The sequence below is a fragment of the Procambarus clarkii genome, chromosome 89, assembly GCF_040958095.1.
Source record: "Procambarus clarkii isolate CNS0578487 chromosome 89, FALCON_Pclarkii_2.0, whole genome shotgun sequence".
Lineage (NCBI taxonomy): Eukaryota > Metazoa > Arthropoda > Malacostraca > Decapoda > Cambaridae > Procambarus > Procambarus clarkii.
Window position 1 is genome coordinate 13323477 of NC_091238.1, and position 23957 is coordinate 13347433.

The window sequence follows — 23957 nt, forward strand, 5'->3', positions numbered from 1 at the left end:
GGGAATTGAACGACGACCTGCAATACTTCGTTGTTTCTATATATTATAAATATCAGTCTTCATCTCAGCTTCAGTTTGACCTGTATTAACAATTCTCCAAATAAAATTTTTGTATTCAAACAATTTTTCAATACATCTAATCCTATATAATATTTTTTTGATAGGAATCAATCTGTGTCAAGCATCAACATAATGAACAATTGGATACAGTGAAAATACAAGAAAAATACACACATAGCATTCCAGTCTTTATTTTGGTGTTATGTTATTTACATTATGGTGTGTGGTGTAGTACAAGCCATCCCAATAGATATTAATATTATAGACAACAAAATATAACAAATTTTCCCTTTCGTAGTTTTCAAGAAATCAAAAACTACACATTTATTAAATATATTTATTGCTTCCACCCGACCCTGCCTGTGACCCCTGTGGCCTCGTCGAGCTTGTCAAGCAAGGAATCCCTCTGGCTGCTCCTTGCCTGCTTTCTTGCAAGCACTCAGTCCAACTTCTCTACTTTCTTTTAAAGCATTCAATCCAACTATACGTCTTTTCAAAGCATTCGACCCATCTTCTCTTATTCTGTTAAAAAAAAAAGTATCCAATCCAACTACTCTATTTCTCCTTAAGCGTTAATTATAGCGTCCTTAATCCTCAGAAGGATTCAGTCTTACTTCTATAATTCTTTGTAAGCATCTAGTTCAGCCTCTCTACACCTTCAAAAGCATTCAGTTCAGTTTCTCTAATCCTTTACAAACATATAATACAACCGTTTCAGAGAGCCACGAGGTCTCCTCACTGCACCACGACAATACACCGGGTTCTCTTGTATTAAAATAGAATATACAACGCCAGTTATTACAAAATTTAAATTCACGATTTTTGGTCTATGTACAGAGATGTATACAACAAACCTCTAAACACAGTGGAGGATGACAGCGGCCTTAAAATGTAGTGAAGGTGAAGGTGACTGATAATGGAAAATGATGGAGTGATGATGAAGCGTAAGAAACCACAGAGCCGGACGATAGTGAGAGAAATTGAAACGTTTCAGGAAAATAAAATTCCAAAGAAGCGTTCTGATTGGATGAATAGACAAACTTCTTAGATAGACAAACTTCTTAGATAGACAAACTTCTTAGATAGACAAACTTCTTAGATAGACAAACTTCTCCTTTTTACCAATTAAAATCATTCCTGAGTTCAAGAAACCTATTAATCTTTGGAGTCTAACATAAATTTTAGATTATAAAAAAAAGCGATTCGAACAGGAGACTCAACTATCGTCCGTGAATGGCCTTGTTAGTGACGGCTCGAAGGCGAGTGAGTACATATATAAAAATGGGCCCCCCCCCCCAAAAAAAAAAATCTGGCTGGTATGATACGCAGCAAGAAACACAAGAAAGTGACTCAAATATCCCTCTTCTAATTCAGAAGAAGAATTACTTCAACAAACATTAACAAAAAAAAACTATATACAGACAACCCTTTAATTACACTGATTTTTAGGTTGCACAAAATCATACACAAATAAATACTGGATCATCTCTATGCCCCTACCATCAAAATGACTAAAAGTTGGACTTACGTGTAATCTTTGGGTAAACACAGGTCTGATTTGCCAGGGGGAGAAGATGGTTAACCTGTCAGCGAGAGCCACAGGGAGATTCAACCATCTAGTTCACCCTGGCAAAGCTACCAATGGTTCGAAGCTATACTCTACAGCACGTGTCATTCATGTTAGCTTTAGCTTTTTTGCAGAGTCTAAAAAAATATGAGTTGCATTGCATGTTAACAACAAAAAATAACTAACCTGTTGAGGTATTCCTTTTAATGTACATTTTGTGTGAACGATTGTACAACAAAAAACAAAAGGTCAATCTGAGACAAAAAAATAAAATAAAATAAAATAACAGATTCCAAAACTATGACTTGAACATCTTGAGCGGGTTTTGTCTTTTGAAGGCCCTGAAAATAAATTTCAAGGGCCAGGAAGCACTAAGCAGCGCCAAATTCTGAAACGTAACTTGGCAAACAAGGTATTAAAATAACAACTAACACAAAGTTATTCACAAAAAAGAGCCTCTTTCTAATTCCACAATTCCAAATTACAACAAACACTTCCTTCTCTATCAACTGACAAAGAATTCCTCGTGAAACCCCTGAGCTACGTTTCGGAATCTGGTCCTATTAAGCGCATGCCTCTCGTTACAATGCGGAACCCCTACGGTTCGTCTCACTTGTCGACTAAACATCAGCAACTACAGTTTGTCTGTCGGTCATTAAACATATACGGGAATTAAGAGCACCTTCAGATGTCCATTAATGGACTGCACTTAACTATGATTTAGTCTTCTAGGTCCCTTTGCCTCTTATCTGTGGATGGAATGTTCTTTCACTTGATATAAGAATGCAAGATCGTGGCTACCTCGTTACTGTCCTGTTTTGTAGGCAGCCGCGAGCTAATAGCATTTCCGCGGAATGCACCTACAGCAAGATTAACCTCCCGTCCACTAATTGTGTAGCCTCCGTCGGGAAGCGGCTTCAAAGGCGCACGGTGCAGCAAATGCAGTCGATAGAATGGCCACTCCGGTGTGTTTTAACTTGCCCGCCTCTATAGCAAACTGTCACTTTCAAGTTGCGACACGCAGCACTTCGTAGGAGTACCCAGGGAGGATCCTTTTGGCGTGGGCTTTGAAGTCCCTGAGGTCATTATAACATTACCACTGCCCAAGTCGTGCCAAGGCAGCACGAGTTCTCTCCTCCATAAACTGTTGAAAACACCACCGGAATTCATAAAACATTCACGTTTGGTACACTGAGGACATGTTAGTATGTCCGGGGGGCTTTACTGTGGATGTGAATCAATCCAAGCAAACCCGAAGTCCAACCCTATTGCCCTGAAGCGACAGAGCTGGGCCGCCGCTCCTGCGTCTGCGTGTGGCAGTGATCGCAATGAAGGCACACGTTACAGGCGCCCAGGCGGCGTGCTAGGACGGAACGGAGTTTAAGGGCGGGGCCAAGTTTCATGTTGATGCTGGACGTTAGGTGCTCCTCCGTCAGTAGCGGCAGCGCAGACCCATCGATACGTTGCTCACGGAACGCCTGAAGGAGAAGAGAGAATCATAGGTTAGCAGAGGTGTCCTAACAATGCTATAATTGTGGGGGATTCCAGCGATGACGGACGTCAAGACAGGTTTTCCCTGGCACAAATGGATGTGTATCCATTGCGACCATTGATAACAGCTTAAACGAACAACATTGCCCAGACTCCTCACTCCTCAGTTAAAGTTAGAAGTATGGAATCACTTACAAGATATTAAAGGACTTAAAAATTATGCATGAAACTGAAGACATTCCTTTCGATAAAGTACACCTTGAGACTTTTTTCCTAAATTAACATACGTATCCTTAAGTTTATCTCACAAGTTTCTTCAGCCAAACGCCTTAATGGAAGTGTTTCTTGCCAGTGTTTCTCTCCCTGGCAGCAGCACAGCTAGCATGGGTCAGTTTGCATATAGATTGGCTAGTAGCGGCAGGCGCAAACGTAATGTTTGGTCTTGCCAAAATTAAAATGATGTAGGCTGGGGGAGGATGGATCTTCCTTTATGTACGACGCGATTTCGTTTTATGGTTTACGTGTTGTTTTAGTGTTAATGTATGTAAAACCTTCAGGCTACATATTCAAGAACTGAAAGACAACAAATAGCATTTGGTCCAGCTTTTGAACGTCTTCTCTGAAGTGAAATATTCATTCTTCAGAAGTTTAAGATGTTAAGATCAAAGGAGAAAGCTCGGCAAAACAGCCACTCTGGGTAAAGAACCCTACGGTATTTCTTCATATGTCTCAGAGACTTTATCATACGTGCATTCACAAGGAAACATTTCTCACTGTGATGGCCTTGACAGCATCGGTTTCAAGTGATATCAACAGTGAGAAAACCCGACACGCTCGCTCAATATGTCTCATAATCCTCACGGCACCTGCCTCACAACCTCACAAGAGACGAACTAAAACCCGACACGCTCGCTCAATATGTCTCATAATCCTCACGGCACCTGCCTCACAACCTCACAAGAGACGAACTAAAACCCGACTCACTCGATCCATATGTCTCATAATCCTCAAGGAACGCGCCTCACAACCTCACAAGAGACGAACTAAAACCCGACTCACTCGCTCCATATGTCTCTTAATCCTCAAGGAACCCGCCTCACAACCTCACAAGAGACGAACTAAAACCCGACTCACTCGCTCCATATGTCTCTTAATCCTCACGGCACCTGCCTCACAACCTCACAAGAGACGGACGCCTCTGTGAACATCATACACAACCTAACGACCATAACAAAAAACACTCTGTAATGAAATAAAATTTGATGTCCTGGAAGATGGCAGTGTGGATACGCCGCGCCGTGGAGAGGTCAGGAGAAAAATGATGTTGCATGTTGTTTGCTAGTAATTTACTGTGGAAAGGGGGGGGAGGGTCCCAGTAGCTTTGTTTACTGATTACTTGAACGTGCTTTCTTGCGCGCCATCTACACATGCTCTTCACCGCCCGGGAGGGTCACTAATAGACCAATACAATATTATTTTGATGGAAACTCAATACTTTGATAAAAAATTTTTTAATGTGGATGTTAATGTTAATTGCATATTACCTGTTACACATAGGGATTCTGAGGATTTTCAATCTACTGAGCTATTCTGAGCTTCACAAGAGATTGCTTTAGAAGGGATAGAAAACCAGAAATTTTCCATGATATGGAATATTTAAATTTCTGATTACCGATAAGCAAATAATGACTGCTCCACAACAAATAATGTTTGTTTGTTCAGCATGAAACTAGATAACATTTATCAATTTTTTTTCATCTGTACAAGTCGCTTCCCGACAGACATGATGTAAGAGCAACCTAGCCGAGAGTAGTGGAATCGATTTGTTAAAAATTAACTCGTGACCACGTCGGAAGGAAAAGAATCTCCTCTCCTCACGTCAAGCTTCAGGAGAGAAGTTTGACCCCATCTCTCCTGCTGTGTCTGACACCGATGCCGTCTGCGACCTCCTGCTGCTGCTGGTGGCGCTGCTGGGGTCACCAAGGTCTGTGGGAGACTTGCTGACCCCAAGGTACAGCTGAGGTCAGTGGAGAGGTGAGCAGCGTCGTGATTGTCGTGGAGCTGATTAGTGAGGGGATAGAATGAGCTAGGGAGGGTTGGGAGGGGGAGGGGGATAGAGGGATAGAGGATAAGGGGTTAGGTCGGCGTGTTGATGTTGGGGAAGTGTGTGTGTGTGTGCAGGTATTTAATTGAGAAAATGGATGGTCATGTGGTTTCTGCGACAGGTGTTTACCCGTAAATATTGCAGCGTCACAAACTTGAGTAAACACTAAACAAAGATTTTACACAGGCGTGCAGACAAATATATTATATATATATAATATATATATATATATATATATATATATATATATATATATATATATATATATATATATATATATATATATATATATATATATATATATATAATATATATATATATATATATATATTAGCAGATACGAGAGGAAAACCCACAGACAAACTCACACTCTCTAACATGATCGTGCAAACATGTGTACAAACACAGTACACGGCAACAGGTGCACAGTGTACACTGAAGCACGTACCGAAAAACAGAGAGAGTACACCGTTACATCGTAACAACTACATAAACAAAGAGACCAGCGCAGCCTGTGCACATACACAAAGAGAGAGAGTACAATGCATTATTTGCATATACAATTACAGAGAACAGTTAGAATACAGTGCAGCTTGAAGAGACAAACTAGGAGCGTACGCACAAACAATTGCGACCTGCCCTTTCTCCCCACGGGAGCCCCTTGGGTCCACCAATAGGCAGTAGCTCTCATCTACTACCCCAGGCAGGCAGACAAGGCTTTTGATTCATGAGGAATTCATCTCGAGAAGAGGTCAATATATGTTGATATATTCATCAGTTACGGGAATCACGATGGTATCGAGTCCTTCATCACTGCCGGAGCAGCTCACATCAACCTTTTGTTGATTCAGGTCGAGCAACTTCGAGTGTTCGGGGTCAGACGTTGTTTTATCTGTTTTCTCTCGCGTATTGTCGTGTCTGCTTTTCCCCCCCGACATGTGAATGGAGGAGCTTTCGACAGTAAATGTTTCAGAAATTCGCTTCCTCGCTGGGGAACTAGATGCCGCCTCACCGACCGACCGACCGCTCGGGGACTATCATATATAACCCCCTGTCACTCGATACACATCATTGACAATAATATTCTTTTCAATTCCCTTCCCCAAACACGCTGAACATCCGCTTTAACACGGAGGCATTTCATCTCCGATAATAGACTTCATCTCATTTTTGTCTGTAATTTGCGAAACTCTCAGAGAACAGATGACCATTCTTCGCCCCTTCCTCTTTCTCCTGCTCAAAATACAAAGCATCATTCATCGCGGATACATAATGAGCATAAATAATCCCCGCCTCCTGCACCCCTGGTCACGGGGAGCCACCACACTCGGGACGAGAGGTCAAGACAGGGTCGTCGGTAGGTCATGAAGGAGCCACTTAAAGCCACCAACACTGGTGTAGGAGAGGACCCCAGTGGGAGGAGGAGGAGGGGGGGATGCATGGGGGGGGGGGTGTGGAGGAAGCGAAGGTAGAAGAAGAAAGGAGGGACGGGAGGTGGGGGGGGATGAAGAGTGATACAGGCTTCAACGTAGATAGGAATTAAGTGTCTTGAGAAGATAATTTTAGTGACTCCAAGATTCAGTGCCTTGACTTCAGAACTAGATACATTACACAAAACTGAATGAACAAATGTTCTTCACAATACAGACCATTGCCACCTTCCTCGTTGGCCTTGAAAGCAAGTAAACTTGGCGCTAAGAGCAGTAGAAAACCCGCCATGCAAGAAAATCCTCTATACTGGCAACAGTGGTGAGAGAGACCCAGCTGGCCGATAGACTTGTCCTCACAATACCAGTCACTTCAGGGAGAAAAGTTTCCTCCTGGTTTGGTATTCATACTGACTTAAACAGGATTCTCTACTCACAATCTCCCACATATCACAAACCCTGCTTCAACCATTCACAACTCCCAAGATACCTATACATCCTATTCTCCCCACCACCTCTCAGCTCCATCCTTACCCACTACAAACTGCCTCCGAACTGCCATACTCTTATATTCCTTCAAAATGCTCAATCCTTCATATCCCCCTTTGCACTCCCTAATTCCCAAAGTACTAAAGGTATTAATGAATATAGAAAATTCAGTATGAGCATTAGTCATAACGGGAAGACATACATAGAAGCGAGATACGCAGATGAGTACAACGAGGTGAAGAGATTCTTTTTTATTGTAAGGGTAGAAAACACGCGGACCTACTTCCATACATAGCTTGAAAAGCAGGTGAGAAAATTAAGAAAGGTGACTAGAGTCACTGATATAATTAGACGATCAATATTTAATGAGACGGAACCCAGGGGCTACAGCTTATGACTTAGGACTCAGTTAGGTGAGTACTGTTTGGTAAGCAGTCTATATTAAAATAGGCTTGATACATCCTGGGATATGCATATAAACACAGTGTGTTTGCCAGAATGAGCCGAATCGTATAAATAGAGGATTGTTAAAAACTACATGAATGTATTGCTGTAACGAACTTTAAAAGTTAAAAGAGAATAAGGAAGCCTCAGTATTCGAGGAGTACATCAAAACTAAACCAACTTGCAGCTCCAAGAGCCAAAGCTTAAACGATACCACAAGACTTCAGCTCGGGCCATAAGAAATGAAGAACACTTCAGATAAATTGATACAACGAGTTCTTAATCGATGCAAATGAGCGCGTTCGAAACAGAGACCCGATACTTAACGACCGAGCATTAGCAGAGCAATCTGATCGTACCAGGTCATGAACAATGCAAATGTTTTGAAATCAATCTGGGGAGATGGCGATTGTACTCTGGATAAACGCGGGTGAGTAGTTTCTCCGGCTCGACAAATCACTGGCTACTTGGGTTCAAGCTCAGCTTCGAAGCAGCTCAGAGCACGACCCCCTTGCCTCCGCCTCTATCGATGGCAATCTTAGCCTCATAACTTATCAAATGAGCTTTTGTTTCTCTGACTCCCATTGTTTCCACCAGAGTCCCAAACTCAGTAACAGGGGAATATGGTTTATGACACACGGGCTAAAGCGTGTTACTCTTTTGTTTTGGTGGGTCATCGGGTTAGATCAAATATTGGCCTCTGACGGAAAAGAAACCGGTATAACTAAATACAACACGCACACTTCTCGCCTGTGCTTTCCGTGAAGGCAACTCATTCCAGGTGGCGTGCTAACACCGACGATACAGCCCCCTCTTTCACGACTTGGACTCTATTATATAGCACTGTTATAAACCTGTCAAAATTAATACATACCCAACAAAAGCCTCACTCACGACCTGGGAGAGATGAGCCTTAAAACGCCTTAATCACCGTCCCTTGTACAGCTCACGCGACCCTAAACTACAGGAATGAATATACTGCCAGGTGAGCCAGCCCAATTGGTGGTGCAGCCCGCCAGGTGGACCAGCCTGCCAGGTGGACCAGCCCGTCAGGTGGACCAGCCCAACTGGTGGTGCAGCCCGCCAGGTGGACCAGCCTGCCAGGTGGACCAGCCCGCCAGGTGGACCAGCCCGTCAGGTGGACCAGCCCGCCAGGTGGACCAGCCCGTCAGGTGGACCAGCCCGCCAGGTGGACCAGCCCGTCAGGTGGACCAGCCAGCCAGGTGGATCTCCACGTCAGATGGACCAATACGCCAGGTGGACAAGCCCGCCAGGTGATTTACCATGCCTGATGGACCGGCAGGCCAGGTGGACCAACCCGCTAGGCTGACTCCCCCATCTAGGTGGACCAGCTTGTTAGGTTGATCAGCCATCTAGATGGACCAGCCCACCAAGTGGACCAGCCCACCAAGTGGACCAGCCATCCGAGTGTACCAGCAGGCTTGGTGGACCAGCCCGCCAAGCCAGTGTAATGCAATCAATCTTGTCATATGTATGATGAATGAAACCCGAGGTCCTGGAGAGGAACCCGGGAAATGAAAAATGGGTCATGGGGAAGAATACGGCTGATTGAATGCTCCAGAAGCGGGAATCCGAGGACAAGAGAGATCCCATTAGGACCTAACTTTGTTTTTGTGTGAATTGGCGGGATCCCATCCTAGAATCTAGTCACATTTTTACTTTTAATTTCAGAGAAATGTTCTATAATACGAAATTATCGTTGAATTCTTTGCCGAAGACCCGTTTTTATTCATTAATATTAGATATCTCTAAAAAAATTATAATCCCTTTGGTTTAGAAATATGTGACACTATTGAAGCTTAGACAACAGAAAAGTATTCATAAGGCGAAAAAATGAAGAGAAACACGAGAGAAGTGTGAAGAGAAACAGGCGAGGAGGAGAAGAAGGGGGAGGACAAGAGGGGGGGGGGCAAGAAGTGGAGAGCAAGAGAGGTTTAGAAATAAAGTGGAGAGAGAGGAGAAAAAGAAGGGAATGTGAACTGGCCTGCTCCTATTTGTGATGGTATCTTCAGGGGATCCCCACGATTGTTGCTGACGCTGGCCGCGGCACTCCTGTGTGGAGAAGATTTCTGTCGGTCTTCTGTCCGCCAGAGGTACTCGTGCAGGCGTGGAACAGAATAGCCGGCAGTATATAAATAACGATTATATCCTGTTCGCCAGGCTAAAGTAGAGGAGAGGAAGGCGCGCCTTCACGTATCATTCACGCTCTATCTCGCAAAATATTTTGAGTAATTAAATAGAACCGTGAAACAGTAATAGGATCTGAATCAGATGTAATGATATAAATCAAAGTAATTTTGATTGTGAACAGTAATGACAAACAAAGGCTGAATAGAACATTAGCAAAAACAAAAGAAATACTGACTATGTTGCCACCAACAAAAATCCTTGAACAATCGACTTGAGAATGGTCCAGGACGGACCGAAACGTCGTCGTCCCTTCAACTTCTAGTGTGTGGTCTGGTCAACAAAAATCTTTGAAATTCAGAGTGAAAAATTGAGCATCAATTGCATGCATACCGGTGGCCGGCAGTGGTGGATGACCTCTCCTCGCACCTCTACCAAACATCTCGTTGCCATGACGATAATTTCCTTATCTGAGAAATAACATCGTGACCATCCTTCCTTCCACTTCTCCCCAGCCTTCCCAAACCCCCCAACCCCTCCCCTTCCCTTCCTTCCCTTCACCTTCCCATTCCCCGACAGGTCGCTCCCGGGCCTCCAGATTATACAATGCACGCTGATAACATGAAATTATGGCAGATAAAGTGAGTAGCGCTAAAGCTGCCTGCTAGACAAGAGGGAGGAGGAGGAGGAGGGGGATGTTTTGCCGAAGCCGATGAACGAGCCGTGGAAGCCCCCCCCCCCTCCCCTCCCCCCTCTATCCCCCCCATCCTTCCTATCCCCCCCCTCCTCACACTGATGGTGAGAGGCGATTGTTGCCAGATGGATGATCACGAATGCAGCGCCTCCGAAAACAACAGTTTTCAATGGTTTTTAATGAATTTTATATTTTTTTAAGTACCACCCAATTTTTATTTTTTATTTTTTTATTGGGACTAAGGACAAGGTTATGTCGATCCCTTATTATTATTATTATTATTATTATTATTATTATTATTATTATTATTATTATTATTATTATTAATTATCATTATAATTATTAATTATTATTATTAATTATATTGTTAATGCAGATATTGTTGTTTCTGTTCAGTAATTTTCCGATTATCAGTGATATTTTTTCCTGATAACTTACGGGAAATAAACGGAACAAGCTATTTTTTTAACATTTTTGAATAATACTTCGAGACACTACACAAAACGTCTGAAAAATTTATATATAAAGCCTAGGGAAGAAGCCCACACAAAGCATTGGAGATCTTCAAGGAGTGTCTATCTGATTGTCCAGGATTGGAGACCAGACGTTTGGGTCTAGCCTCAATAAACTTTGCAGGGTTAAAATGGATTTTATGGGGGAGTGTCGAAGGGGTGAGGATTGGTCGCGTCGGCTCCAACGCCTTCCTTGAAAGGGAGTCGGACCCCCATTCGCGCTTCATGGAGTCGGTGGTTATGAAATGTGTCACTCAAAGTCCGTAGAGTTTAATATTTTTCAGTATTAGTGTACCTATGCAAATAATACTTTTCAGTATTAGTGTATCTATGAGGTACCTGGAGGTTTGCAAATATATTATTCACTCTCGTGTTATTGAGGATATCCTCATAATGCACCCAAATTTGCCAGTGCAGGCTACTGAACGTATGGCCCTGTATGGCTAACCATTTAGCGAAGTGGGGACATTTAGTATCACTGCTACCTTATTCACTCTTGTGTTCTTGAAGATATCCTCATAATGCATCTCAGAGTTAGCCAGTGTAGACTACTTATCACATGCCTCTGTATGACTAACCATCCTGTGTGATGGGGATTTTAGCATCAGGTAGCTAGCTTTGTGACACACACTGTCCTCCCCTTTCATATAGTCTATGACAGCTGCAGAAATGCAGATGTACCTACACGTGTTAATAAAAAAAATATAATAAAAAGTGTACCTATGTCCAAATGGCAGATTTGCATTCTGGGTGCAATCTGTCTGTTACAGTGATGGAGATAATGTGTGTAGGAAAAATGGTTAAAGTGATCGGTAGGGACAGTGAAAAAGTATGTAGGGAGGGATGTTATGGAGGGTGTGTGTGAGAAGGGGGTTTGGGGAGGGTTGAAACAGTGATGAGATGATGAGGGGAGTAGAGGGAGGAATGTGGGGGGGGGGGGAGATATGGGAGGGTGTGTGGTTGGATATAGGGAAGGAGTGTCCGAGAAATACGGAGAGGGCGTGTATATGTGGGGCAGACAGAGAGGGGGTGAAAAAAGTGGACGTCGTGAGAGGGTGTGTGAGGAGATAGGGAGAATATGTCGGGAGATGATGGAGAAGGTGTTAAGAGGCTTCCGGTGAAGATAGTTTGTACTGAAGATAGTTACCGTGATGAGGGGAAACAGGGAGGATGTGTGTGTGTGTGTACTCACCTAGTTGTACTCACCTAGTTGTGTTTGCGGGGGTTGAGCTCTGGCTCTTTGGTCCCGCCTCTCAACCGTCAATCACAGGTGTACAGATTCCTGAGCCTATCGGGCTCTGTCATATCTACACTTGAAACTGTGTATGGAGTCAGCCTCCACCACATCACCCCCTAATGCATTCCATTTGTCAACCACTCTGACACTAAAAAAGTTCTTTCTAATGTCTCTGTGGCTCATTTGGGCACTCAGTTTCCACCTGTGTCCCCCTTGTGCGTGTTCCCCTTGTGTTAAATAGACTGTCTTTATCTACCCTATCAATCCCCTTCAGAATCTTGAATGTGGTGATCATGTCCCCCCTAACTCTTCTGTCTTCCAGCGAAGTGAGGTTTAATTCCCGTAGTCTCTCCTCGTAGCTCATACCTCTCAGCTCGGGTACTAGTCTGGTGGCAAACCTTTGAACCTTTTCCAGTTTAGTCTTATCCTTGACTAGATATGGACTCCATGCTGGGGCTGCATACTCCAGGATTGGCCTGACATATGTGGTATACAAAGTTCTGAATGATTCTTTACACAAGTTTCTGAATGCCGTTCGTATGTTGGCCAGCCTGGCATATGCCGCTGATGTTATCCGCTTGATATGTGCTGCAGGAGACAGGTCTGGCGTGATATCAACCCCCAAGTCTTTTTCCTTCTCTGACTCCTGAAGAATTTCCTCTCCCAGATGATACCTTGTATCTGGCCTCCTGCTCCCTACACCTATCTTCATTACATTACATTTGGTTGGGTTAAACTCTAACAACCATTTGTTCGACCATTCCTTCAGCTTGTCTAGGTCTTCTTGAAGCCTCAAACAGTCCTCTTCTGTTTTAATCCTTCTCATAATTTTAGCATCGTCCGCAAACATTGTGTGTGTGTGTGTGTGTGTGTGTGTGTGTGTGTGTGTGTGTGTGTGTGTGTGTGTGTGTGTGTGTGTGTGTGTGTGTGTGTAGCGAGACAAGAATTGTGTGTGTAAAGAAAGATGAGAAGGATGTGTGAGGGAGACTAAACATCATATATGTGGAAGCCATAAGGTGGCCGCGGGTGACAGTTTGATTAGTACATCGCTACGACTTTCTAGTGATCAAGACATTTGCGATTTCTCGGATTAATTTCAAGGTGCAAAGCAGTGCTCGCTGGATTGGGTGATGCAGTTTTGTTTTCCTGACCTAAAGTTGCACCAAGCAGGAAAAAAATGAAAAAAGGTTTATTATACAGGTATAGGGAATGTAAATCAACTTACCTCGACATATTCGGCGCAGAGTTCTATACTTCCCACGAAGGAACATACGTCATCGACGGTCCAGTGGCCGATAGTCTCTAGTGTAGGGCAGTTCTTGTCTGAGCATGGCGTGGGTGGCTTATGCGTCCCAGGGGAGGGCGTGGGCCGTGGCTTAGGAGGCGTGGGGGATCGTGTGGTGTGTGCCTTGGTCTCCAGCTTCTTCTCCTCCTCGTGCTGAAGACCAAACAACGTCTTCACGTCAAAGGATTTAGAGGGTTCCGTTCGGGGTCTCTTGGTAGTCATGGTGGCAGAGAGATCGAGAGGAGAGGTTGGGGCGTCTGCTGGTCGCTTCATGGCTCCCCGCAAGTAGTTCTCAAGCTGCGACTGTTGCGTCGCGGAGGCATTGCGTACCATGTTGAGAAGGACTTGAGACGAAGACATGTCTACCAGGGGAAAGCCAGGGAACCCGGGGATTCCTGCGGCACCGGGAACATGGGAGGCGCCCCTGGGTGAGGCAACTGCGAGATACCGGCGGCTGTTGATACAGGTACAGCGTCGATCTTCTTATCTACGTCCTTAATCGAAGTCGATGTGGTAGGTTGGGTAGGGACGCCAAGAAAGGGCGCCGATCCGTGCTTGAAGCCTGCCAGGCCGCCCAGTGGGTGACGTAGGAACCCGTTGTTTGGACTGCTGAAGTAACTGCGGGGAAGAAAGAGAGAGAGAGACCCATTAGCCACGCTCGGTTGGTAAGACGTTTCCATTACATTACCTACATCAGACACCATTAGCGGGTGGTCACCCAGTACAATGAGGAGGTCAGGCGCAGGTCAAAGGATAGGGAGAAGGGAAAGAGAAGGCAGGTCAGGGAACGAGACAAGAAACATTAGGGATTGAGGAGAGGCAAGGAACGAGGAGAGATAGAACGTGGTCAACAGTGAGAGTAAATTTGGCCAAGTGTTATTGGTGTGAGGACAAGCTGGGGGCACGTGCTTTTCGGTACAAGGTGAGCCACTTTCCGCAGGAATCAGGGAGGGCCATTTACTGAGGCTCTAAAGATTTCCAACTTATAACTGAAGCAACTGGGCCACGTGCTGAGAGGACCAAGGTGTGCCACGTGCTGAGGAAAGCGTGATTGACCTGAAGAAATACAGGTGAGGGGAAAAAACTTGCTGGGGCAAGCAGAATAGATTGTTTGGAAAATCGAGCACTATATTAGAAAGCATTGGTGTAAATTTTAAGAAATAATATTGACGTTGCGGCTAGTTTTCACCCGTCCCTCTGGGAAACCGAATGTACACAAACACCTTTGTGAACATCCACACCTCGTACGCATACTCCATGTATACAAACACCTCAGTATACATCGACTTCACCGTGATATAATTCCCAGCACAGCACCACACTTCCACCAGGTACAGCTTAAACAGAAACCAAAGTACCACGCTTAAGCACCATTACTACAAAAAAATATGAAAAAAATGAAAAAAGAAAATAGACAGACAATATAATGCTCTCGAATAATAATAATAAAACAATGTCATGTAACATAAGAAGACATGAACAATTGCAGAAGGCTTATTGGCCCATACGAAGTACTTGCTATTTATATCCACCTAACCTCATTCATAAATATGTGTAACCTACACTTAAAACAATCTAAATAATGTACATCTATTATGTTACTAGGTAATATGTTCTATAAATCAACATCCCTGTTTCCAAATCAACATTACGTGAGACCACTCACATAAATACAATAGCATAGTGCTCAATATCACTCCTATCGTGACTTTCAGTGCACAATACATTCATCCCTCACGCCCGTAAGCCTAACAAAATGTCAACACATAAAAGCTCATTTAGGTATTAAATATTGACCCCAAAAACAGAGGTTCACTTGGGGGAAAAAAAATATTGTCCAAAAGGGGTAGCAAATTCTGTTAAAGAATCTCAATGAAAGCAACAAAAGTTGATCATGGAAACGAGATAATAAAAATAATGTGGTTGACGCGGGAGATTTGTAGTTATATATGGATCATATGTATGATGTAGAACACATATTTTAGACTTAGAACACATCTGGGATGTGGAACACATGTGTGATGTAGAACACGTGCGTTGCAGAGCAATTTCTCTCTCTCTCTCTCTCTCTCCCTCTCTCTCTCTCTCTCTCTCTCTCTCTCTCTCTCTCTCTCTCTCTCTCTCTCTCTCTCTCTCTCTCTGTCTCTCTGTACTAACATAACATAAGCTGCAACGATAAAGGACCAAACAAGGACTCGCAAGTTATACACTTCACATTGAGATACAAAAATAATATGAGGAAAATTACGCAGGATTGGTATCTAAGCATTGAAGTCTCCAGAACTCTGAGTAATACATTATCATTAGTGTCTGTATGTATGTGTGAATGTGTGAGTGTGTGTGTGTGTGTGTGAGTGTGTGTGTGTGTGTGTGTGTGTGTGTGTGTGTGTGTGTGTGTGTGTGTGTGTGTGTGTGTGTGTGTGTGTGTGTGTGTTTACTGTGAAGACAACGACGTGCAAGTTAGCGAAGGGGGCGAGGCTTGGCGAGGCACCTTGGTCCTCCTCCGCGCACGCCCATACTAAAGCCTCCATTATACAACATAGGCATTAATGTCCACCCGTCTCCCTCGCTGCTTATCTTGTCTAATCTCTCTGCAAAATTATCTTTCGCTGCATTACAGTATGAGATTCGCATCACCCTTCCGCCCTTATAAAAGGTTCCCCCCCCCTCACCCTTGAACTTGCAGGGGGTTGGAATCCTTTATGCATTGTAGTGCATAAGGAGGCCTGGTCAGAGACCGGGTCGCAGGGACCTTGAGCCCCGGAGTCAAAGCAACGCAAGGTAGTGTCTCACTGACAAACAAATAAACTAATGTAAACAAAACACACACACACACACACACACACACACACACACACACACACACACACACACACACACACACACACATACACACACACACACACACACACACACACACACACACACACACACACACACACATCGGGATCCAAGAGTCAATGCTCGATCCTGCAGGCACAATAGTTGAGAACAAATAGGTGAGCACATGCGCACACACACACACTGGTAGCTGTGTGTCTGGTAGCTGAGTGGACAGCGCGTAGGACTCGTAATTCTGTGGCTCGCGTTCGATTCCCAGACCACGCAGAAACAAATGGGCAAAGATTCTTTCACTCTGAATGCTCCTGTTACCTAGCAGTAAATAGGTACCTGAGAGTTAGACAGCTGTTACGGAGCTGCTTCCTGGTGTGTGTGTGTGTGTGTGTGTGTGTGTGTGTGTGTGTGTGTGTGTGTGTGTGTGTGTGTGTGTGTGTGTGTGTGTGTGTGTGTGTGCGTGTGTGTGTGTGTGTGTGTTTAAAATTAGTTAGTAGTTAGTAACAGTTGATTAACAGTTGAGAGGCGGGCCGAAAGAGCAAAGCTCAACCCCCGCAAGCACAACTAGGTGAGTACAACTAGGTGAGTACATAAAATGTTCTATTTGTTATCCAGAGTTCAGGAGATTTCAATGCTTAGATACCAATCCTGCGTAATTTTCAAACATTACCAGTCCTTGTCTGGTCGTTTATAAATGCAGCTTAGGTTAGTGCAAATATATACGAGAGAGAGAGAGAGAGAGAGAGAGAGAGAGAGACAGACAGACAGACAGACAGACAGACAGACAGACAGACAGACAGACAGACAGACAAAGTTAGAGCCAGACAAACATAGATAACGAGCCTAAACGAGTTACAGTAACACATTGTACGACCTCTAAATGCCATTTGAGGTTGCAGGTTACGACCAAGCATCAGAGCAGTGCATGAAGAGACTGTTTCTTTCTCACTCCTTTCTCATTTTCCATAGGAAGATGGGCAGCCGTATATCCGGACTCTTCTTCCTGGGAAAATAGCCAGCTTTTTCTTCATCTTCTTCTAGGAATAATAGCCAGCTGTGTCTCAGCACTTTATTATATATAAATCCTTTATAATCACAATGAACAAAGAGTTATTTTATTCATTTTTATTAAATAAAAGGCGACTGCGCTTTATTTCACTCTTTGAAATAATAGTCATTTTTTCCTTAGTCATCTCTCAGGGATGATACCCAACTGTAGCGGCCAGCCACATCAATGTGGAAAAATAACCGGCTTTGTTTCAGTTCTATCCCTCATATAATAGCCAGCCTAGTCTTAGTTCTATCCCTGGGATAATAGCCAGATGTGTATCTATCCTATTCCTGGGTTAATAGCTAGCCTTATCTCAGTCTTACCCAAGGGATAATAGCTAGCTGTGCTTCGGTCCTATTCCTGCCATAATTGGCAGTTGCTTATCAGTCCTCTCCTTGGGGAAAAATACAGAGCCGTGCCTCCTTATACAGATAAGGAGATAATCTCATATTGTAATGTAGTGAAAGATAAGTTTAGGAATGTCTCCTTATATCCACTCCTTAAGGTGGATATTCTGGAGAGCCTCTATATTATTCACGCCACTCATTATTAACTAGTAACTCATTACTCATTATAATAATGAGTAATGAGTTACTCATTATTAACTAAAAATCCCATAATACTCACTAACACGAGTTACCAACGAGCTCCTAGAAGCACCAATAGAGTGACTCACACGCTGATTCACACAACAAACTGAATTCATCGTCATTTTTTTCAGTGCAATAATGCTTCTCAATGAGTAGGACAAAACGGGGTTACGCGCAGTGGGAGATGCTGTTCTGGAGCACGAACATCCTCCTCCTCGTTTGGGGGTCAGGAAGCCACACCCTAATTCCCTATTCGCCGAAGAACAATAAGAGTTCGAAGGTTTTAAAATCCCTAAACACAATGGTCTATAAAGAGAAGCAGGGCATAAATCCTCCCTGGCCCTGGGCACAGGGGGGGTAGGGAGGCATGAAGGGCACCGACAGCTCTTCTCCGAGCAGCGGGCATCCTCACCTCCGACCCCAGGTGGAGTTGTTAGCGCCGGGGCGCCTCTCACAGAGCGTCATCGCCACGTGGGGGATGGAACACGTCCACCTTCTGCAGTCACTGGGGGAGAGGGAGAGAGAGAGGGGAAGGGGTGTGTGTGAGTGGTTGGTGGGTGAAAGGAGGGTAGAGAGGGGGGGTCGCCCTTCCTCATCCACCTCTACCCCCTCACTCTCACAAATACAAATAATATATCTCTAGCCATGAGATGCAATGCTCGCTATTTTAGCTTTGCCGAATCGTTTAGATACGCTTGTGTCTTCACAGAAGCTTGATGAAGAATTTAAGAGGCAAGTTTGATTTCCAGGAGAAATATGTTAGCAAAGCGAGGGACGTAAAAGACCAGATGGGCGTTTACTATTAGCAGATGTACAAGTGTTGGCGTTGGGAATCTTGGCATCAAGATGTCTTAACGACTGGCCTCGGTCACGATCGAGCCATCGAGACCAATATCTTATCCAGGGTTATCGGGGGGAGCATTCGGAGGCGCTGCAAGAGTGGGTATAGGACAGGCGGTGGGCGTGTGGTGGGTGGGCGTGTGGGGGTGGGCGTGTGGCATGTTATCATGAGTACTGGTGACTATGCTTTCCTAAGTTCATGTCAGTCTGTTGCTCTTGCTGCATGCTGGTGACTATTCAAGCCTCAGCTCATGTCAGTATGCTGTTGCTGTGCTCTGGTAACTCTATCGTTGCCTCAACTCATGTCGCTAAGTACTGGTGACGCTATATCACCTCAACTCATGTCAGCTAGCTGCCGCTGACATCCTGAAGCAGGAACGAGAGCAGAAAAATATTAGGGATAAATTACAATCCACTTGAGGGTTACACATTATTCTCAGGAATAACTACAAGACAAACATTTACAAAGGAGCTCGCTGTCGCCCGGCCTCGTCTCTTTCATCCCTCTGGAAAGAGTGTAAGACCCAGAAATTCCATGGCATCCCGTAGAGGAAAGAGAGAGAGAGAGAGAGAGAGAGAGAGAGAGAGAGAGAGAGAGAGAGAGAGAGGACAATCAGCCAAGCTAATGCCTAAACAAAAATGCCTACCCGTCAACTTGCCAGACCTCGGGCATCGTGCCTCATCAATCATATCGTCCCGACTGGAATTCATCTCCGATGTTTGATTCATCGGCCCGTGCCTCGCAGAGAAGAGCCACGGATCATGGGAAGACACCAGTACACGGCAATTCATCATTCATTGCAACATTTCTCGAACTAATATCTTTGTTATGAGAGCCTTCTGCTCTGAATTAGGAATTAGCAAAACAGCAGCAAGGGAAAAAAGTCTTTTCGATTCTATACCGGAGCTCGCTCTTACAGCAATTCAAATAGCGATACATATAATATATATAAATATATATATATATATATATATATATATATATATATATATATATATATATATTTATTTATTTATTTATTTATTTTTTAAATACATGAGAGCTATAGGGAGAACTTGTTACAAGGTTAAATGATAGTTAACAAGTTCAGCAGCAAGCATTACACAAGGACACCCTCAGTGATAAGCTGCCTGGTGACACTCCTCCTCCCCACTACACCCCCGAGGAAACACCATCAACAGCCCTCCGGAGAAAGATTATGTCTGGTTGTGGCCTCTGCCCCCGTTCATGACCCTGGCTCATTAACTGATAAGGACCAGACATTAATTTGCCGTGAGACATTTAGAGTTTCAAAGGTAACGAGAGGTTACGTTAGTAGCACGGAGAAGAGAAAGAGAGAGAGAGAAAGAGAGAGAGAGAGAGAGAGAGAGAGAGAGAGAGAGAGAGAGAGAGAGAGAGAGAGAGAGAGAGAGAGAGAGAGAGAGAGAGAGAGAGAGAGTGAGAGAGAGGCAGACATAGAAAGAGACAAAGGCAAAGAGAGGCAGAGAAGCAAATTAAACACATATACACCCCAAGCTCCTCCCTGCTCAGAGGAGATAATCTGGACTCCTGGAGCATAAAGCTATGCCCACCACACAAGGTATAGCAGGTTATCCCCGATATCAACAGGTTATCGAATGAGAGTATATGGAAGCAGCCTCTATCGAGGCCTCCGTATGGATGAGGCGGCGGAGAAGGGTGACTAGATTGCTAAGCAAAACATGAAGAGGCGAAGGAATGCAATGACGGAAACGGAGGAGGCACAAAGGATAGGGAATGAGACGGAGGGAAGAGATGAGAACGAAATATCTCGCTCTCTCGCGAGGTGGGGCGGGCATCACAGGTTATCTGGAAGCCAATCTTTATGACTTTGCTACCCAAACATCATCTGCATATCGAGAGGATGTGCCCAGGTCCTCCCAGATCCTCCCAGAGGATCGTCGTGGTATCTGCTGTATAACACGACTGCAATCCTTGACCGACGAACGCCCACAGTCACGGGTGAAGGACAGAGTGGGGACAACCGCAATTTGGAACGCCCCCACACTCCTGGGAAGCTGGTGTGGATAAGGACGCCAATACTCATGGGATAAGGACTCCAATCTTCGTGGGTGAGGATACCATAATGGCAACCACTGTTTGGAATACCAAAACACTCTTGGAAGACTGCCTGTGAGAAGAACGATATGTTGGCGACCACTGAAAAACGCCAAGAATCTTGGAAAGTTGCCTGAAAGAAAGACGCCATGGTAGCGACTACTGAAGGAGACCAAAGACTAAGAGGAAGACACCTTAGACACTCGTCTTCCTGCTCTTCACCTGCTCACTTGAGTATGAGTGACGGTGAGTGGCAACAACCAATAAACTGTTCAGAAAATATGACGACCAAACTGGATAAGTCACTGGTATTACTGCCGATAAACTCATGTGTATATTTTGCCGTATTTCGTTTATCGCAAAACTTAAAAAAATTGCCGTAATTTGGCTTAAAACACAAAACTGTTCATTTTTCAAGGGTCGAATTCTACTTCTAAAAACAACTACAGTTCACTAAATGCTACGGTCAGCATCACAAAATGAATACAATTAAATTGTAAAACCCTCTAATTTGACTAGTAGCAATTTGTAAACGTAGCATTTTAACTTTGTTTATTTATGCATTTTAATTCTATACTTTGACTCTGAGATTGCTAAGAGAAGAGATAAGTGGAGGTCGGTAGCTCCACAGCTGGGATCCGAACCCCTACCCCCAACCCTCCCCTGACCTTCACCACCCCACCTCTCTCGGATCCCTACACTCCCCCCCCCCCCTTCACCCTCTAAGCATTACTTTTTCTTCGTGTCTAATTATCCCTTAATAGCGCCAGCATGCACACTATGACACGCCTCGGTTCCCAGTGCCACTACTGAATCTCACAAGCTATTCATGCTCCAACTCTACTCCTGTTATGCATCCCTCGCTAAACCTCTTCTCTGGCGTCCTATCCAACGATGCATCTCTAGCATACCTCGTCTCTTTCATTCATCTATATCCTATCCACCTTCTGCATTCCCTTCGCCCATCACGCAAGCAGGTAATGATACCTTTAGCTACATTAAATATCCAAGCCACGAAGGGGCAGGAGGAATCCTCGGGCTCCCACAAGATAAACAGCTCTGCCTCCTTCAGAAGACCTCAGCGTTGGCGCCGCAACATAATAGATTTACTTTTTGCCCTGATACGATGGTGGCAGAAGGGGTAAGACAATGGGTTGGTGGCTGGGAATAAATAACCAATTTGGTATGGGGGAGGGAGAGAGAGAGAGAGAGAGAGAGAGAGAGAGAGAGAGAGAGAGAGAGAGAGAGAGAGAGAGAGAGAGAGAGAGAGAGAGGGGGGGGGGAGAGAAAGAGGGGGAGAGAGAGAGAGAGAGAGAGAGAGAGAGAGAGAGAGAGGGGGGGGGAGAGAAAGAGGGGGAGAGAGAGAGAGAGAGAGAGAGAGAGAGAGAGAGAGAGAGAGAGAGAGAGAGAGAGAGAGAGAGAGAGAGAGAGAGAGAGAGAGAGAGAGAGAGAGAGAGAGAGAGAAAGGGAGAGAGGAGACGACAAGAGAGGAGAGAATGATTACAGACTGGGATAATTGGGATAAGCATGAACCATTCTCGACTGTTGGAACCTGCGTGATAAAGACACATGCCCGCTTGCCACGTGTTACCAGCCGTCGTATACGCCGCCCAATTAGGTCCTGTGCAAGACGCTCACTTTTACATGCGCCTCAATCACGCACATATCTCTTACGGGATGACATACTTGGTTGTCGTTGATGAATATCGTTTCCCGTTAGAAATAAGAGGAGGGAAGCTATATCGTCCTATACCGTTAATGAAGCACAATTCAATAGAACATTCCATGGATATATACCGAGTTATTTTGTTGCGTTCAACCAATGCACGGGGCAATAAGGACTTAATTAGCTGTTCATTAGGGAGTTATTTGTTGGGACTTGCCTGTGGGACGCAATATATGTCATTATAATTGGCTCTGGATAGGCTCCTTGACCCTTTGGGTCCTAGGTAATAACTACTTTTCTTGGGCAGAAGACCTGTGTCTATTTCCTTGAAAGACATTCCCAATCTTAAGCTTTGATGACGACTAAACAGTAACTTGTGTATATGACTGGACTCCAAGAGTATCGAGAGAGAGTGAAAATGTTACTCCAACCCACTTAGATCTTCTTAGTGAAGATCTAGGCTAGTTTGGCCTCTGAAGACGATGGATCTGGTGAACAGTGTTTAGAGACGTAAAGTCGCTGACGAAGACCATCTGTAAGGAGGCGGGATCCTCCTGCGTCCTCCGAGGCGCGGCTACTCCCTTAAATGCCGCGAAGCGAAAGGAATATTAATTTCGCAGAACCACCGAACTTCATGATTTATCTCCACCATACTAATTAAGTCGGAGATAAGGCCACCTGCAGCCACAGTGACTATCCCTTACCTTCTCCAGACTCATCCCTCCCCTCCTTTACCATACCCCCAAACCCATTACCCCCCCCCTCTCTATCCTGACCCAGACCGGCTCCAACCCCCCCCCTCCAACCCCTCTACCATGCACCAGACCCGCTCCACATCCTCTACCATTACTCCAGACTTACTCCCCGATATTCTACCCTCCATCCATCCCATACCCCACCCCTGAGACCCCAGCAGCATATCTTCTATCTACCACATGATCCATTCTACAGATACATTGCACTTTCTTCACATATCCATAGACCCCCCTTCCCACTCCCCCGACACAGGCACAAACGTAAACATACAAACTAAACATGTTCGGAGAATTAATCACTCGGGTGATAGCGAAAACACGAGAGAGCTGAGTTACATGGACAAGCTAGGAGAGCGACACCTGTAATTGATGCATGGACAAACACTGATAGACTGAAACAACGTAAAACATACGGGTTTACAGATAAAGTCGAGTAATAGGAATGGACGCAAGAACATAAGAAGAACATTCAGCAGTCTCCGTGGTGTAGTGGTAAGACACTCGCCTGGCGTTCCGCGAGCGCTAAGTCATGGGTTCGTATCCTGGCCGGGGAGGATTTACTGGGCGCAATTCCTTAACTGTAGCCTCTGTTTAACGCAACAGTAAAATGTGTACTTGGATGAAAAAACGATTCTTCGCGGCAGGGGATCGTATTCCAGGGACCATAGGATTAAGGACTTGCCCG

At 44.6% G+C, this 23957-nt stretch overlaps 1 protein-coding gene across 1 annotated transcript in view; it reads right to left on the minus strand.

Annotated features, from left to right (window-relative positions):
- Nucleotides 1–235: 235 nt before the first annotated feature.
- Nucleotides 236–23957, minus strand: part of LOC123773311 (uncharacterized) — a 68270-nt gene continuing 44548 nt past the window's right edge. Inside the window, 3 exon segments of the mRNA XM_045766915.2 lie at nucleotides 236–3105; nucleotides 13399–13860; nucleotides 13863–14076. Of these exon segments, the coding sequence (XP_045622871.2) occupies nucleotides 2893–3105; nucleotides 13399–13860; nucleotides 13863–14076 (889 nt within the window). The 3' untranslated portion in view covers nucleotides 236–2892.